At 35.3% G+C, this 15,492-nt stretch overlaps 1 protein-coding gene across 3 annotated transcripts; it reads left to right on the top strand.

The window, feature by feature from the left end:
* The first annotated feature begins 7,352 nt into the window (after positions 1-7,352).
* On the top strand, positions 7,353-11,659 carry LOC307153974 (ferritin, lower subunit). Of its 3 annotated transcripts, none has more exons than XM_079863820.1 (5): positions 7,353-7,510; positions 8,608-8,708; positions 9,121-9,267; positions 10,778-10,903; positions 11,038-11,659. In XM_079863820.1, exons 2-5 carry the CDS (start codon positions 8,610-8,612, stop codon positions 11,185-11,187), a joined length of 522 nt encoding a protein of 173 aa, XP_079719946.1. In that variant the 5' UTR covers positions 7,353-7,510; positions 8,608-8,609; the 3' UTR covers positions 11,188-11,659. The 3 variants fall into 3 exon arrangements, with proteins under 3 accessions (XP_079719946.1, XP_079719948.1, XP_079719947.1); XM_079863822.1 differs by having other exon boundaries at positions 7,373-7,510; positions 9,121-9,271; XM_079863821.1 differs by having other exon boundaries at positions 7,439-7,463.
* Positions 11,660-15,492: the final 3,833 nt, after the last annotated feature.

Consider the following 15,492-nt stretch of genomic DNA (forward strand, 5'->3'; position numbering starts at 1 on the left):
TTAATATTTTCTTTATTTTGGGATATACTTTCTTACCAAAATTAAAATGGAAATACAAAAAAGGAATACAATTGAGTTGTGATCACTTAGTGTTTTTAGTTTTCTCCTTTGGATGAATGGTGCACGCTGTGGATTGGCAAGTTAACAAAAGAATCTAGAATCCTCTCAAATGATCAAACTCAGACAAACACCCTATTATTATTGCCTTTATTATAATAACAACAGACAAACATCAAGGCTTTAGCTGAGTTGGGTGTGTCTTGATATCGGATGCACATCATATAATAGGTTTTGTGTAAAGTGAACACATGGGAGTATTTCTATCTAACCTACAGTATAGCTGAGTATTTTTTTTCCCTGATGATGTAAATCACACATATACATATATGAAATATATTAACAAACAACTTCCCTTAAATGTAAACTGTCTGTAGCTAATAAGATGTGGAGGAAATGAACTGTGTAGGGTTTAGTTTACTTTTAATTATTGCCAACACAGGAGGAGCGCTGTCAGCACTAATGTAATTGTTTCCCACTCTGGTTTTCACTTGTCATGTTGCAAAATTGCTTTTGATTTTTTTTTCTCCACTTTATTTTGTTCCACTTTAGACATTAATTGTAAGTATCTTTGCAACTACATGTCAACTAACTCGTATTATACTGACTCCCAGAATATTAATAGACTGTTAGGGGAAAAGTAACTGAAAAGTTATAGTTAGTAGAATGTCTGAAGTGGACCATCGAAATAAAGTTACCGTTTTTGCCAAACATTATATGTGAAAGTGTGATGCTGAATTATATAGCTGAATATTGACAAACAAACAAACAGCAGGCAGTGAACAAGAAAAGTTTAACCATGATTACTTGTATATAAACTTGTATATTAACTGGAGAGAAAAGCACTGCAGACATGACGTATATTTGTCAAAAGCAGCTCAACAGGTTCTTCCTCTAAAAACAAACAGCCGCCTTGCACCCTTCCACTGTGCTGATGTCGTCAGGATCAACACAACACTTGTTTTGTCAACTGGCTCTTTCCACGAATAGAGTACAAATTGGTGTCCTATTTCATTTTAAAGTAATAAAGGTGCGCACAAATTCTTTGGAAAAGTATAAGTATTATCCACCATTAAAATAACATGACAAATTTCTAGTTTTAAAGCATACAATCACTGTAATAATAATTATTATTATTATTAAATTATTATTATTATTATTATTTATTTCCACCAACTAATATTTAGGGGGCATTTACATGACATTGTTTTCAAAAATAAGAAAGAAAAACTTTTTTGGCGTTCATTTACATGACAACTGAACTTTTGAAAACGGGTTTAAAAGTGCACGTTTTTTAAACATACAGTAATCATCTCCGTGTGAACTACAAAAACGCAAATTTGTGAAAACATGACGGCATACACATGCGTATTACATCTTCAGTCTAGGGCTGTGCAAAAAAATCGATTATCAATTCTAAAAAGCCACAAATTGATATTTGTTTCCATATTTATTTCCGCAAACATTGAACATAATGAGTGTTTCTCAAAGGGAATGCTGCATCCTACTGAGACTGCGTCCTTCTTAGTTCAGTTCCTCAGAGACTTGTAGGCTAGAGTCCTCCTCAGCAATTAAACGCTAATGTTTACGCCCCCATGGTCACGAACTGGCTTTTTATTAATGCAGTACAGTGAATGACAGCCATCTGCGGTCTCCCAGTAGCTTACTTTATTGACAGTTTAGTGTAAATGATTAACTTAAAGCAAAACAAAAGATAACATCTTTGCTTTCATGTCCGAAAACATTATTTTTGTCTTACATTTTTATATTAAACTCAGACAAGCTCAGTACCGACTCGTTTTCCGTCAGTTTATTTTCGTGAATTGGAATATGTGCAAAGGATTGTGGGTGATTTAAGGCCGCAAAGGATACATCCGACGCGTCCTTCAAAACAGGCTGAATGAAGGACGCTAAACGAAGGTTGCCTTCCAAGGATCCTTCAAATTGAGATGGCCTTCAGCGACGTTGGATGACGTGGCAGCCGAGATATGCAGCCTTTGCACGAAGCAACACCCACTATCTGAGAAACACCCACTATCTGAATAATAATTAATTCATAATAATAATTAAAAAAAATTACATTTATATAGCTCTTTTCTAGGTACTCAAAGCGCTTTTACATATGGAAGGGGGGAATCTCCTCAATCACCACCAATGTGCAGCATCCATCTGGATAATACGACGGCAGCCATATTGGCAGCCAAACACCTACTTCAGTTTATATGCGTGTAGTGTTTCTTTACAAAGTGACATCGCCAACTACTGGCCTGGCAGCAGAATACAGTGTTTTTAGTCATTTTCATGGATCCGTGTAAGCAGGGATGGTTTTGACAACGTTGTAGTCTGTACGCCAAAAAGGCAAAGGAAAAACTTTTCCATTTTTAGTACATTGTTGTAGCCTACTGTATATGTATCTTTAGATATATCCAACAACCCTGTTACCACATGTATTCTCAAAAAGTTTTTACCAAATTTTGAGAGAATCTTTAACCTAGGGTTGATTCATATATTTATTTAATCATTTGATTTACTAATTTATAGATTTATTTTTTTGTTTATTAGTTTGTGGTCACAAAATAAAATAAAAATCTAACTGTAAATTAAACTGTAACTTTAATTCTTGAAACAAGACTTGCAAATTTCATATACAAAAACATATAAAGTGAGTCCAAATTTGCGTACTAATAACCGGATTCCCAATAACCGGAAAAACAAAGACTGGTATGTTGCACTATGTCTGAAATCGAATACTTCCCTACTATATAGTAGCTATGCGGAAAAAAATACACCAACAAAGTAAAATGTCCGAATACATAGTATTTGAAAAACAGTGGGCAAGAAGTTCGTACTACTTCAGGCGAGATTCTGAAATACACATTCGATGGACACTTTACTATCCCATGAGGCCACTGGAGAGGATTTATGAATGGAGGTGAAGCGACGCAACTGACGCTGATAGGTAACATGATAATGTAGTAAAACATGGTGGATGTAGTAAAATGTATACACTACACGGATGATACAGTGCATAAGTACATAATGTATAATGTAGAGTTTACATCTCGCAATTCTGACTTAATTTCTCAGAAATGATAGATAAAGTATTTTATCTTGACAGATAAAGTCAGAATTGCGAGATATAAACTTGCAATTCTGACTTCTTTTCTCGCAATAGCGAGTTTATATCTCACCATTCTATCACCTTTTCTCAGAATGGTGAGATATAAACTCGCTATTGCGAGTTATCTTTATAATCTTTATCAATCTTTACAATTCTAATGAAAAAAGAAAAGACTGACTTTTTTCCTCAGAATTGCTAGTTTTTTATGTCTCACAATTGTGACTTTATAACACGTAATTGTGAACGTGGTGCAATTGTGCATTGCTCAAGTTAAAAGTTATTTTAATAAACACATACGTGATCTTGATCGATTTTTCGTCATTGAAATTACATTATTTCAGGGTGCAAACCAGGAACGGCGTTATGGGTGGGCCTGACGGGCCTAGGACCACCCACTTTTCAACAGGCCCACCCAAAACTTTTCTTACATTTTTTTTTTTTTTTTTGTCAAGAATTATAAAAAATTGGCAAATAAGTTTCATAGCTTAAGACGTCCCCCTATATAAACAAAGCATTTATTTAATCAAGCTCTAATTATGGTTCGTTGTGGATACAATGGGGCGAGGTGACGTCACCTAGCACCAGTCGAGCTTTCAAAAGCTGTTTATGTCTATTTTGATGTTTCTGCGCAAGTTCAGCAGACAGTGAGGTTCGGGATCGGATGTAGCTGTTAATCTTAGTGGATGACCGTGAATTGGCGGTATAGCCTAGTTATGATCTCGCAGTAGGCCTAGCCTAGGCTACATTTTAATGCATCTTCACTGTATATCAAGCCAAACTCAGTCTGTTGTTAATGAAATCGAAAGAAATTAATGTTGTATGAAATCGTCAAACAGGTCTTGTTTGTCAGGTCATGTCACACAGACATTTTCTTTCTTAACACACCAGCTCGAAATTCAGTATGGACTCATATTGGCCCTGTCCCAAATGGCACCCTAAGCATTTTCGTGATGTAATGCCGCTTTGACTGTCGGGAAGAAGTCTGCGGAGTCCGCATCAGTGAGGGCTCGGCAAAAGTGCGCATCGAGGGTGCATATATCGACCACAAAAGGGGCGCTCGCGAGCACCCTTCTGAAGCCTAATATGACAAATGGGACACCCAACGGTCTCACGGACTTAACGGACACGCGCACGCGGCAGCCATTGTAAGTCCGCAAGACCGAAAGTGCATATGAAGTGTGTCATTTGGGACAGGGCCTATAGTCAGCCTAATGGTGCACAGCCTATTAAGCAATCATGATTTATTTATTTATTCATTAATTTATTTATTTAACATGTAGCCTATGTGTGCATTAAAAGTACCATTTCGGCAACGAGAACGTTTCTGAGGTAAATGAAGATAAAGATGTGTTCTGGTGACTGGCGTGTTTATTGAACCAATCAGATAAGAGTAAATCGAGAGTCAGCGAGAAGCTCATTTGATTGGCTACATGAAGAAGGTGGACCCGCCCTACTCTTCGCGCTTGCAAAACTCAATGAGTGAGAGAATCGTGCCAAAACTGCAAGCGCAGGTAAAAGAAAGACGCAACTGTACAAATCGGGTTATTTCAGGAACTTTTTTGCCCCATGCACACAAGTAATTTAGACATTTGCAACAGGTTTGTTTTTTTTTACACAAAGGTTGGTTTTACACATTTAATCTGTCTTGCAGTTCCTGACTCTGTTGTTTTCGCTTGCAAATTGCTGTTCACAGGCCTGCAATGCTTTTGGCCGTATTTGTGTGCAAAAACAGTGCCAAAAGTGTAAGCGCGGAAAAATGGAAGTCAGAAGAATACAGATCCTATTTATTTTGCGTTAGCTTGAAGCTGCAGCTTCACAATACATGAAATACACTTACGAATAACAGTAATATGCTGCAAATATTTTTTCTTACACTTGAAAGGCGATTTACACCTTTACAAATCTTCTCTTGCACATGCAAATTTAATTTACGCCTGCAATCTTATGTACACTTTCACAAATCTTACCCTGCGCATGCGATTCTTTATGGCATCATATTATCTTCATAATCAATCTATTATATTCTCTATTATGTAGATAGACTCACAGATTGACAGATAATATAACAGTATATTAGTCAGGCATTTTTATTAGGTTAAACAGTGATTTGTTAACGTTTTTAATTTAAGGCCCACTCACAATTGGTCTGGCCCATCCAAAACTGGAATCCTGATGCCGTGCCTGGTGCAAACCTGATGAAAAATCAATGTTAAATTTCAACATCAATTCAGTGATAATTTGGTTGATGCATAAACATTGATTCAATATTGATTCAGTGTTGGTTTGCTATATGGGGTACGTCTCCGCACTTTTTCCCCCTTCCACTCAACAACACTCACCAGAAAAAATGGTGTGATTATCTATCATGTCATTATTATGAGATAATAAATCGAAATTATGACATTAAAAAGATTTAAAAGATTAAAATCGTTTTAAAAAGTAGATTAAAAATAAGAATTAATGAGATAAAAAGTCGAAAATGTGATTTGATGTCAAGGACTTAGTCTTTTTATGTCATAATTATGATTTAGCCTACAAAAACTGGGGTTTTTTTGTATGTTTTCAAGTCACAATTGGTGCAGGTAACATGTGGGGTTCCCCAAGGCTCTGTGCTGGGCCCATTGCTTTTTCTGTTATACATTAATGATATATGTGAGGTTTCCAAAGTATTAAAACTGATATTATTTGCAGATGATACAAACTTATTTTGTTCTGGTGACAATCTGAAACAACTTTAGGATACAATGGAAAAAGAAATGGCACTGCTAAAAAATTGGTTTGATTCGAATAAATTAACATTAAATATAAGTAAAACTAAATTTATTATATTTGTTAATCGTTTATCGAATACAATAAGTAAATTAATGATTAATGAAGTTGAAATAGAAAGGGTGTCAGCTATTAAATTTCTTGGAGTGATTATAGACAATAACTTAAATTGGAAGCCCCATATATCTTATACTAAGAACAAGATTTCAAAGTTAATTGCAATATTATATAAAGTAAAACATTTCTTAAATGAAAAATCACTATATACTTTGTATTGTTCCCTTGTGCTTCCATACATTACTTATTGTGTGGGAGTATGGGGAAATACATATAAAACAAACATCAATTCAATATTTATGCTTCAAAAGAGAGCCATACGAATAGTAAAGAAAACCACCCATAGGGAGCCAACAAACTCCCTTTTTATTGAACTAAAGGCTCTAAAGTTTAAAGAATTAGTAGAACTAAAAACATTACAAATCATGTACAAAGTAAAAAACCATCAATTGCCAGAAAGTATCCAAGGGTTGTTCACAGAAAGAGAATGCCAACATGACTTAAGGCGAACTTGTATATTCAAAAAGAACCAAGTGAGGACAAATGCAAAATACCATTGTATTTCAGTTAAAGGTGTAAATCTATGGAACAGCTGTCATGAGGAACTAAAAATACGTGGGACACTTAATAAGTTAAAGAAACTATTTAAAAATAATGCACTGAAACTATATGAAACCATTTAAAGAATGATAAATGAACAAGCTGCTTTTGTTGTATTTGGATTGTGCAACGGTATTGCATAGGAAATATTAATGTTTTTGTATTCTGTTTATATTTGTCTGTCAACATTATAATGAAGATTAAAATATTAAACATTAAAATAAAACATTATTTTATTAAAATATGAGATGTTACAAAAAGGGTAGGCATTATAAGCTTCAGCCTACACCTGTTTCAGACTGCTGTAAATATGCTGTTGTTTGTCAGCTCAACTGTGTTGAAATTAAGTTGTCTGTCTGAAATAAACTAAACTAAACTTTTCCATATAGAATAGTCTACAAATGTAGAATTTTTCAGAAACGTATAATATGTCCAAGTCATCCATCAAATTCACCTCAAAAAAGCAGAGCACAATGCTTCGGGATCAACAGGAAGCTCTGGCAACAGGTGTGTTTGCTATATCCGCCCCCTAGAGGAAGAAACAGTTTTTTGTCAGTTTTGTACGAAACCGTTATTATTTTATTACAATTATTATTACTTATTATTATTGTGGTTATTTACTCATTTTAAGTCTATTGGTTATGTATTACAAACAAGGCTAGTGTACATAAATTAAAATGGTTTCTTCCTTGATGCCAACGCATTCACACCAGTAGATGGCGGAATATGCACCAAAAGCTGGTCTGCCAACCGCCAATAAACATCAAAGAAGAAGAAGACTCCTCAACAAAAGGGAGACGCACTGTCGAGGAAACAACAACACGGGGATACAAACGGGACTTAAAATCAATCAATTGAATTATTTCTGTTTCCAGCAGTAATTTGACGCGTTTCGTTGCAGAGCAGGTGAGCTGGTGTTATACAGGTCCTGTTAAAGAGGATCCGTGGACATTTATGCAGAAAGGCGTTAAAACAGTCTCTTTGTTTGTTTGTCATTTGCGTTTGATATAATTTCAGACATTAATTATTAGACTAGGCTTCAGTATCAACAGAAATTGATTCAAGTAAATCAATGGAAACATAAACTTGCAGCGCAACAAGTTCGTGTAACTTGCGTTAGTAACAGTCACCTCGGACCACCAAAACATATTTGTGGGTCCTTATAATGCCAAATGTCTTATGTTACCAGTAAAAAGTGGCCTACATTTATTTTAAATATATCTAGTCAGTGACCGAGTCCAAGTGTATTAATCTAAAATAATTCTGTGTTTTCAGCTTAAGAATCATGAATCAAGCCTATTCATTTCCACCCCCAATATAAGACCAAATTTAGCATTTTAATCTACATTTTTTGTTAACCTTTTACCATATGTCTTGGAGTATCTCAATAATATTGATTGTTCAATTATTTTTTTTAAGTTCAATATCGTGATATATCAAATCTTGACATGAGAGTATCGTTACACCCTTAACCATTACTGTACTGTCTATAAAGATCTATAAACCTGAAGAGAAACATAAAATATAACAAAGTAACTAATAACTAAGTAATTAATCTCATGGTTACCGACCCGTCTTAAGAAAACAGAATAAAATGCAGTGCTAAATTCTAATATTATATTATTAATAAAATAAATAATTATATATAATATATGTATATGTAAAATGCATGATTTTTGAGATGGGATATCCCTGGTTTGAAGCAAGAGACCTACTTCAAGGAGAGTTTCATGTCTTTTATCTCTTCCCCCTGTCTTGCGCCACAGCTGATAAATCTATAAAACCTGTCAAATAGAATTCAGTTTCATACACTCACTTAGTATCAGCACTGAACAGTGAACACATGCTTTACAAGGTAAGAGAGAAAGATAGTTGTGCAATAATGCATATATTGTCTCTCTTGTATGTTTTCTTTGTTTGTCAAGCAGATTTACTAACCTCTTTTATTTTTCTATTAAACTGTGTTATATAGTTAATCTTTTTTTGTTGTTTTTTCATTTCAGAAATGTCTCTAGTCAAGCAGAATTTTCACCCGAATAATGAGGCAAACATCAACAAACTGATCAACCTCAAATTGACGGCCTCATATGTGTACCTCTCCCTGGTCTGTTCACACATATTGACACAACATTTATAAACTATTACATAAGTTTATGTATTTTACATTTACATAATTTTCACATTGTACCTTCCATGTACATTTTAACTTGGAAATTGGTCTATTTATTTATTTTACTTGAAATATTCTTAAATGTATTTTCCTTTTTTTGAAGCCAATAGAAATACACTAGCATAAGATATTTCATTGTCAGTAATTACTTCATGCCAAATGTGCATTGTGCACTTAATGGGCTCAAGAATATTTTTAGAATATGGAAGAATTCTAAATATCAGAGTGTTAAGAATTGAATATATAGATACTTTTATAGCACTGATGCTTTCATATTATATGAATGACTGACCTCTGCATGTCTGTTTAGTCTGTAACACTAATAGTGTTTCTCTCTGTCTCATAGGGAATGTATTTTGACAGGGATGATGTGGCTCTGCCCAACTTCTCCAAGTTTTTTCTGGAGCGTTCACAGAAGGAGAGGGATCATGCGGAGCACCTGCTGGAGTATCAAAACACGAGAGGAGGACGAGTGCTTCTACACACTATCTCGGTCTGTGAGTTTTAGGCTACATCTACATTAATCTGGATAGATTCGAAAAAACGCTCTCCGTCCACACTAGCTTTTTCCGATGTTTCAGTGTGGATGACAAACTTGAGGAAAATGCCTGAAAACGCTAAATTCACCTTACTGCACATGCGTAAAATCTCACAAAAGCTCACTGAGATGATACAGATGGAAAAATTAATAATAAAGTTATCGCACAATTCTTCTGACAGGATCATTTTATTTAGCAAAATATCTCACCATTCACTGATCACCCAGGTCACACTCAGTCACCATAGGTTTGGTCTAAAACACAACTGATCTCATGTATTGCTGCAGGACAGCAAATGTGAGTGAATATTCTGTCTTCTTTGCAGGACTGTGATATGAAGAGTGTGCAAAGTAACACATTTTAGCAATAGTGTGAAAGTGAATAGCACATAACAGGCACAATACCGGTAAACATGAATATCTATTGGTACAATATGCGTCACATGACTAAACTTACGTCATCGATTTTAAATGCCTCCATTTTGACAGTCCACACTACAACGCGAAAACAGCGTTTTCAAATTTATCCACTTTGGAGAGCGTTTTCATTAATAGAAATGCCGTCTCAGTGTGGACGGAAGGCCAAAACGGAGAGAAAAAGATGCGTTTTCAAACGAAAACGTATTAGTGTGGACAAGGTCTTAGTCCGTGTCCACCAAAGCATTTTGAACCAGTTGACACTACAGCGTACTACAGTTAAAAATTATAATCCAGTATTTTACATGTGCTTTAGTATGTTAGTGTATTCAAACACATTTGTGTGTATAATCTGATTGTGTGTGTTAAATGTATCTGGAATAATCTATATGTCATGATATATCTATAGCCGCTTTTCCACTATCGGGCCAAACCGTTCTCTTTGCTTAACCGTGTCAATCCGGCCAGCCAGCATGGCTATGGTTTGATTTTTCCATGGTGGCCCTCTTTGGAATGAAATACAAAAGCATCAGTCGTTTGCCTTTTAATGCAAGAGTTTACAGATGATATGAGATGTAAATAGCGACCGCATTATGGAGGATATGTATCCAGGCAACAGACAAGTGAACAATCATGAGTTGTGACGTCACTACACGCATTCTACCAGCACGGTTAGCCAACTGTTCTGAGAATTGAGGGCCGAAACCAGTTTGTAATCGTGCTGTGCCGTACCTGGCTCAAGTGGAAATACAACTGAAACCGCTCCTTACTGTTCTTAGAACCGTTCGACCCGACGGTGGAAAAGCGGCTTATTTGAGCATCAGCAATATAGTCAACAGTACAGTAGTCAACATTTGAAGTGGATATAAACCTTTCATCAAAGTCATACATGAATTTTGAACAATACCCGTTCTTGTCTTAGGACAGCTTTGATAAACTTTTTTGATCCACTTCAAATGTTGACTACTGTATACTATTTATAATACAATATAAATATGTGTTTATAATACTTCTGTCCATTTTTCTCTTTCTCCCTGTCACTTATCAGAAGCCCAGTCGTGATGATTGGAGTGGAGGTATGGATGCTATTACTTTTTCTCTGGATCATCAGAAATCTCTCAACCAATCCCTGCTGGAGATCCATCGTGCGGCTGGAGAAAACTCGGACCCTCATGTGAGTAGCCAAAGGGGTTTTTTTGGTATTAAAATAAGAATTGATAACCCCTTTATCTTTCTCACTTGTTTTGTGCATTCAATTATAATTGCATATTATTTTTGAATAATGGTGTATATTTCCCATCATTCTAGCTGTGTGATTTCCTAGAGAGCAACTTCTTTACTGACAGTCATGACTTTATTAAGACTCTGGGGGATCACGCTGGCAGTCTGAGTCGTCTCATCTCTTCTGACCCACACGGCAAAATGGGAGAGTACCTGTTTGACAAGCACACTCTCTGATCCGCTCAGATCTGAAGAGTTTGGCTGCCAACCTTCCATGCCAAACAGTATGTGCACAAGTGAATTATTTTAAAGAATTCTGCACAACTTTTCATTCCATTATTTTTGCCTTTCAAGAGGTATTTCTGTAAGAATCATGCAGTGTTTTTGACACCAACCTTTGTTGTACTTTTTCCATGCATAAGTGGGACTATACTGTGAATTGTGCCAGTCCAAAGACTTTGGTCTGTTTACATAATTGTATTGGTGCTACTGTGAAACCATATCTTATCTAAAACCAGCCTATAGAGTCCTGTACATCCTTCATGAGAGGTTTAGTACAGCGCACCACTAAAAGGAGTGTTTATGTGTAGACGTTATAGAACCCCGAACACTGTGAATAAATATACCTCAAACATGATGCCCGATGTCATCACTGTGAATTGATATACCTCAAACATGATGTCAATATAACAATAAATTAAGCATTCCCAAAAAAAATGGTTGTTTCTTTATTTGCTTGTAGCCTCTTTAAAGTATTTTTAAATATATAAATATTAGAAATCTAATTGCATTTAAGAACACTTGTACAATTGTTTTTTTAGCATGTAGTTCAGTTGTCAAAGTGACAATCAAAATTGAGTAAATCATTAACAGATCCCAGAGTAACTCGACACATTGGAACTTGCTGTTCTTTTCATAAACTCCTTATGAAATACTGCCCTTGCCAAAACTGGGAGCGTCTGTAAAGGCTAATTTATTTGTAAATCAAAACCAGGCAGGGGCAAATTTATCATTTGACAATCTATAAAAAAAGCATATTTATCATTCCAGGACACGAAAGCCATAATAAAATTAACTCAGTCAGTAAAACCTGTAAGCGGCTGGGCTGAGAAATTTTCTCATGTGATTCCACACTTTTCCTCTAAAGTGTGAATCCAATTAGACTGGCATTGATTTTTCCTTTCTTTTTTTCTTTTTTTTTCAGTTGTTTACACACTAATGTTGGATCTTGAAACCCAATCAACAAAACCTATAACTCGTGTACCAAATCCTAAAACCAATTTTAGTGTGTAAATGACAAAGTATTTGTGTGTTGTACATTTGAGTAGGTATTACTGTGACAGTATTTTACAACCAGTTGCAGTGTAACTGGCAATCCAAAAGGTATAAACTTACTAGTGGGATTTCAAAGTGGTTTGTGTTGATCACATCAGTTTGTTGTTGGTTTTAGACAGATCTCTTCATATGAAGTGTGTCATTTTGGTGCAAAAAAAAACATGTTGGAAGTGGAACGGGAAAAAGTGAATGCAGTGATTGCTTTTCCTTGAGAGTTTTGTGTTTAGAGCTTTGGGGAAATGTGGGAATGATTCAGCAAACGTGTGTAACCATTTGGGAAGAACTGAATGAAAAAAGGAGGATTTACTGTGATTAAGTCATTAACATACCATTTTGCACAAATTATAGTATTACAGTAAAAAAGTAATTTCCGACTAGATGGACCTGTTCTTTAAAGTGCGAATGTCTCTGGAAACTGCAAATAAAATGCTTTCTTATTTGGCATTGCACACATCTTCCTGAACAAAGCAGCTGTTTAAACTGACACTAAAGGCAGTTATGAGTAAGTCAACTAATGTGTCAGCCAGAGATAAGGACTTTGAAACGGCTGACTCATTGTGTGTGTTGTTTAGATATGAAAGGCATTCATTGGTGTTTGCGCTTGAATTGTTCTCTGTGTGGTTTAAGTAATCAAAATCCACTGAACTGGCCTGAATTCCTTACAAACAACTTTCTTTATGAATACTAAAATATGTATGTCTAACTGAAAGAATGAAATTGTAAGCTTTATATAAAATTAATATACACTACACTGTTTAACCAGTTAAATAAAGCAAGAGGGAGTTGTAATAGAATTGCTTTTTCATAGAAAGACAAAAAGCAGAGTGGAAAATACAACTTATTTACTGTAATAGATTAAAGCCTGTAAAGCCTGATATATGAAAGAATAGTCCACATTTTTTTGTTGTTCAAAATTACCAACATTTAAATGAGTCAATATATCATCAATAATTCTTTCAAAATGTGTTTTTGTCTTACCCTGATTCACTACGGTAAGCTTGTATGGTGTGGAAGTGCCATATGTTAGTTAATGATGTTTCATAAACAAAGTTCGGGAAGAGCACGTTCAAATAATCAATCCAATCAACTTGTCATCAAACAATTACCATGTCTACCCTATCAGCATGAGAGGAAGCATATATTTATTCACTCTGTCAACTCACCTAACATTCCTTGACAGTTTCCAGCATCCCTCCACCACCCCGACTCCTCACTCTTGGCTTGTTCTTTCACAGCCAGGAATACTGGGGGAGTACCAAGCCCGGAGCCCTCTCCTCGGACAGCACGCCAAATACGCGTTTATTCTATCTGACTTATTTGTAAGTGTGAACTCGTGAATCAGCAGGGCAAGTTGTTGTCCGTGGGCCCCTCTAGCGATGACACTGGTTGTCACAACGACCGAGAAAGGTTGACATGGAGCATGCTAAATCTCAAAGCTCGAATCACTCCTGGTCTGCTGGCAAAAAGAGAATGCGACTGAGCTTGTAATAATACAAGAATCAACACTGGTTTGGCTTTTCAGAGATGAAAATGGCGAGAACTGAGGGATTTGAAGTGTTGTAAAAGCAATTTTATTTGTATTTTTTATTACTCAACAGGTGAGTAAGGTTTTTTTTTTTAACAGATAAATTGCCAAATGTAGCTCTCTAACAGAGTTAATCGAAAAGCATAATCTATTGCAAAGGGTCATATTCATCAGTCACACAGAGCTGAAGCACAACCAAAACAATGTTCTTCCACAAAATGCATGCAGTTTTGTTTATAACCTCTAGAGGGCCAAAATGTTCATAGTGTACATACTTACATAAAATTGCATAGTGTAACTTTAATGGAATAGTTAATTTAACCTTTAGACAAAATAAAAAAATAAAAAAAATATATATATTCATAGTATATAATATATTTTATTCAACAAAAATAGCAATTTGGTGCAGTTGCTGATATTCATATGGCCGAAAAGTAAGTTGAAATTCTGATGGCTTGCAATGTAAATTAAAGAGATCTTTATAACAGTATAGCAGACTATTTAAATAAAATGTTCATAAATATCAGTTGTCACTTTATATCTCCCAATAATGTGTCATAGTAAGATGATATTTAAATGTTTAGTTTTATGATCAAAGCTCTGTATTTTATTTTTATTTTTTTACAATGTGGGCGAAACATATAATGCAATACAATTCAGTGATGATTGGGAGATGGATAAATAAATAAACGTTCCTCAAATGCCTGATGTATTATTTACCTGATACATTTTAACATGATTTTTCTAAAAAAAGAAAAAGTACGTATGGATAATCAAGTAAATTTAAGTTGCGTCAGTCCAGTAAGTGTTCATCTTGAAATATTACTAACAATATAAAAATGATTCTTATGTTTAAGTTTATAAAAACAATTACATATTTTCACAGTAAAAAGACAATTGTACCAAGACCTGAAAGTAGACATTTTTACAATTAAATTAATGCCTTTTATGTGCTAAAAGTGTTAATTATCAATCAGACGATTTAAAGGCAGGTAGAAGAATAAGAGACTGTTGTTTAATGATACTATACTGTGCTAAGCAATCATATCCATATACGAATTCATATCTTAGAAAAATGGAACCTATTAATATAAAAGTGCACACTTTTATATTAATAGGTTCCATTTTTCTAAGATATGAATGCTGACTAAACCAATTGACAGAGCCAGAGGCAGTCCAATTTCCACAAAAGGAAGTGTCTGTTTACGACAGTCTTGACAGGCTGAGCTAAATACTCCCTAATCTTATGATTAAGCGTGATTAGGCATACATTTGAGTAAAACATTTAAATGTTTGCTGTTTTACTACAGTTTCCAGGTGAAATGTTCACCAAATTCACTTGTCTGTCATGTTGCATGTGCAGCATTGTTGACACCAAAATAAAAATCTTTTATCATACCCAGGCTGCAGTTTTCAAGGGAACTCATACTAGTTGTATCGATTCCCGCTTGGAGCGGGTTAAGTAAGACAGGTTACACCAGTTTAATCAGATGATTTCATAAAACGTAAAAAAGTCAAACCGGGGTCTCCGGCGGTGGGCGGCAGGTGCGCTAAAGACCGCAGCTGCTAGCACGCTTCTTGAGGCCAAGGGAGTGAGGTTTACATGCACAGCTCTTACTGACCTACGTCTGTTACGCTCCCCTTCCTAAACCTCTCTCCCATCCGGGTCACGGCACCAAATG

Source organism: Squalius cephalus, assembly GCF_949319135.1.
Source record: "Squalius cephalus genome assembly, chromosome: 25".
NCBI lineage: Eukaryota > Metazoa > Chordata > Actinopteri > Cypriniformes > Leuciscidae > Squalius > Squalius cephalus.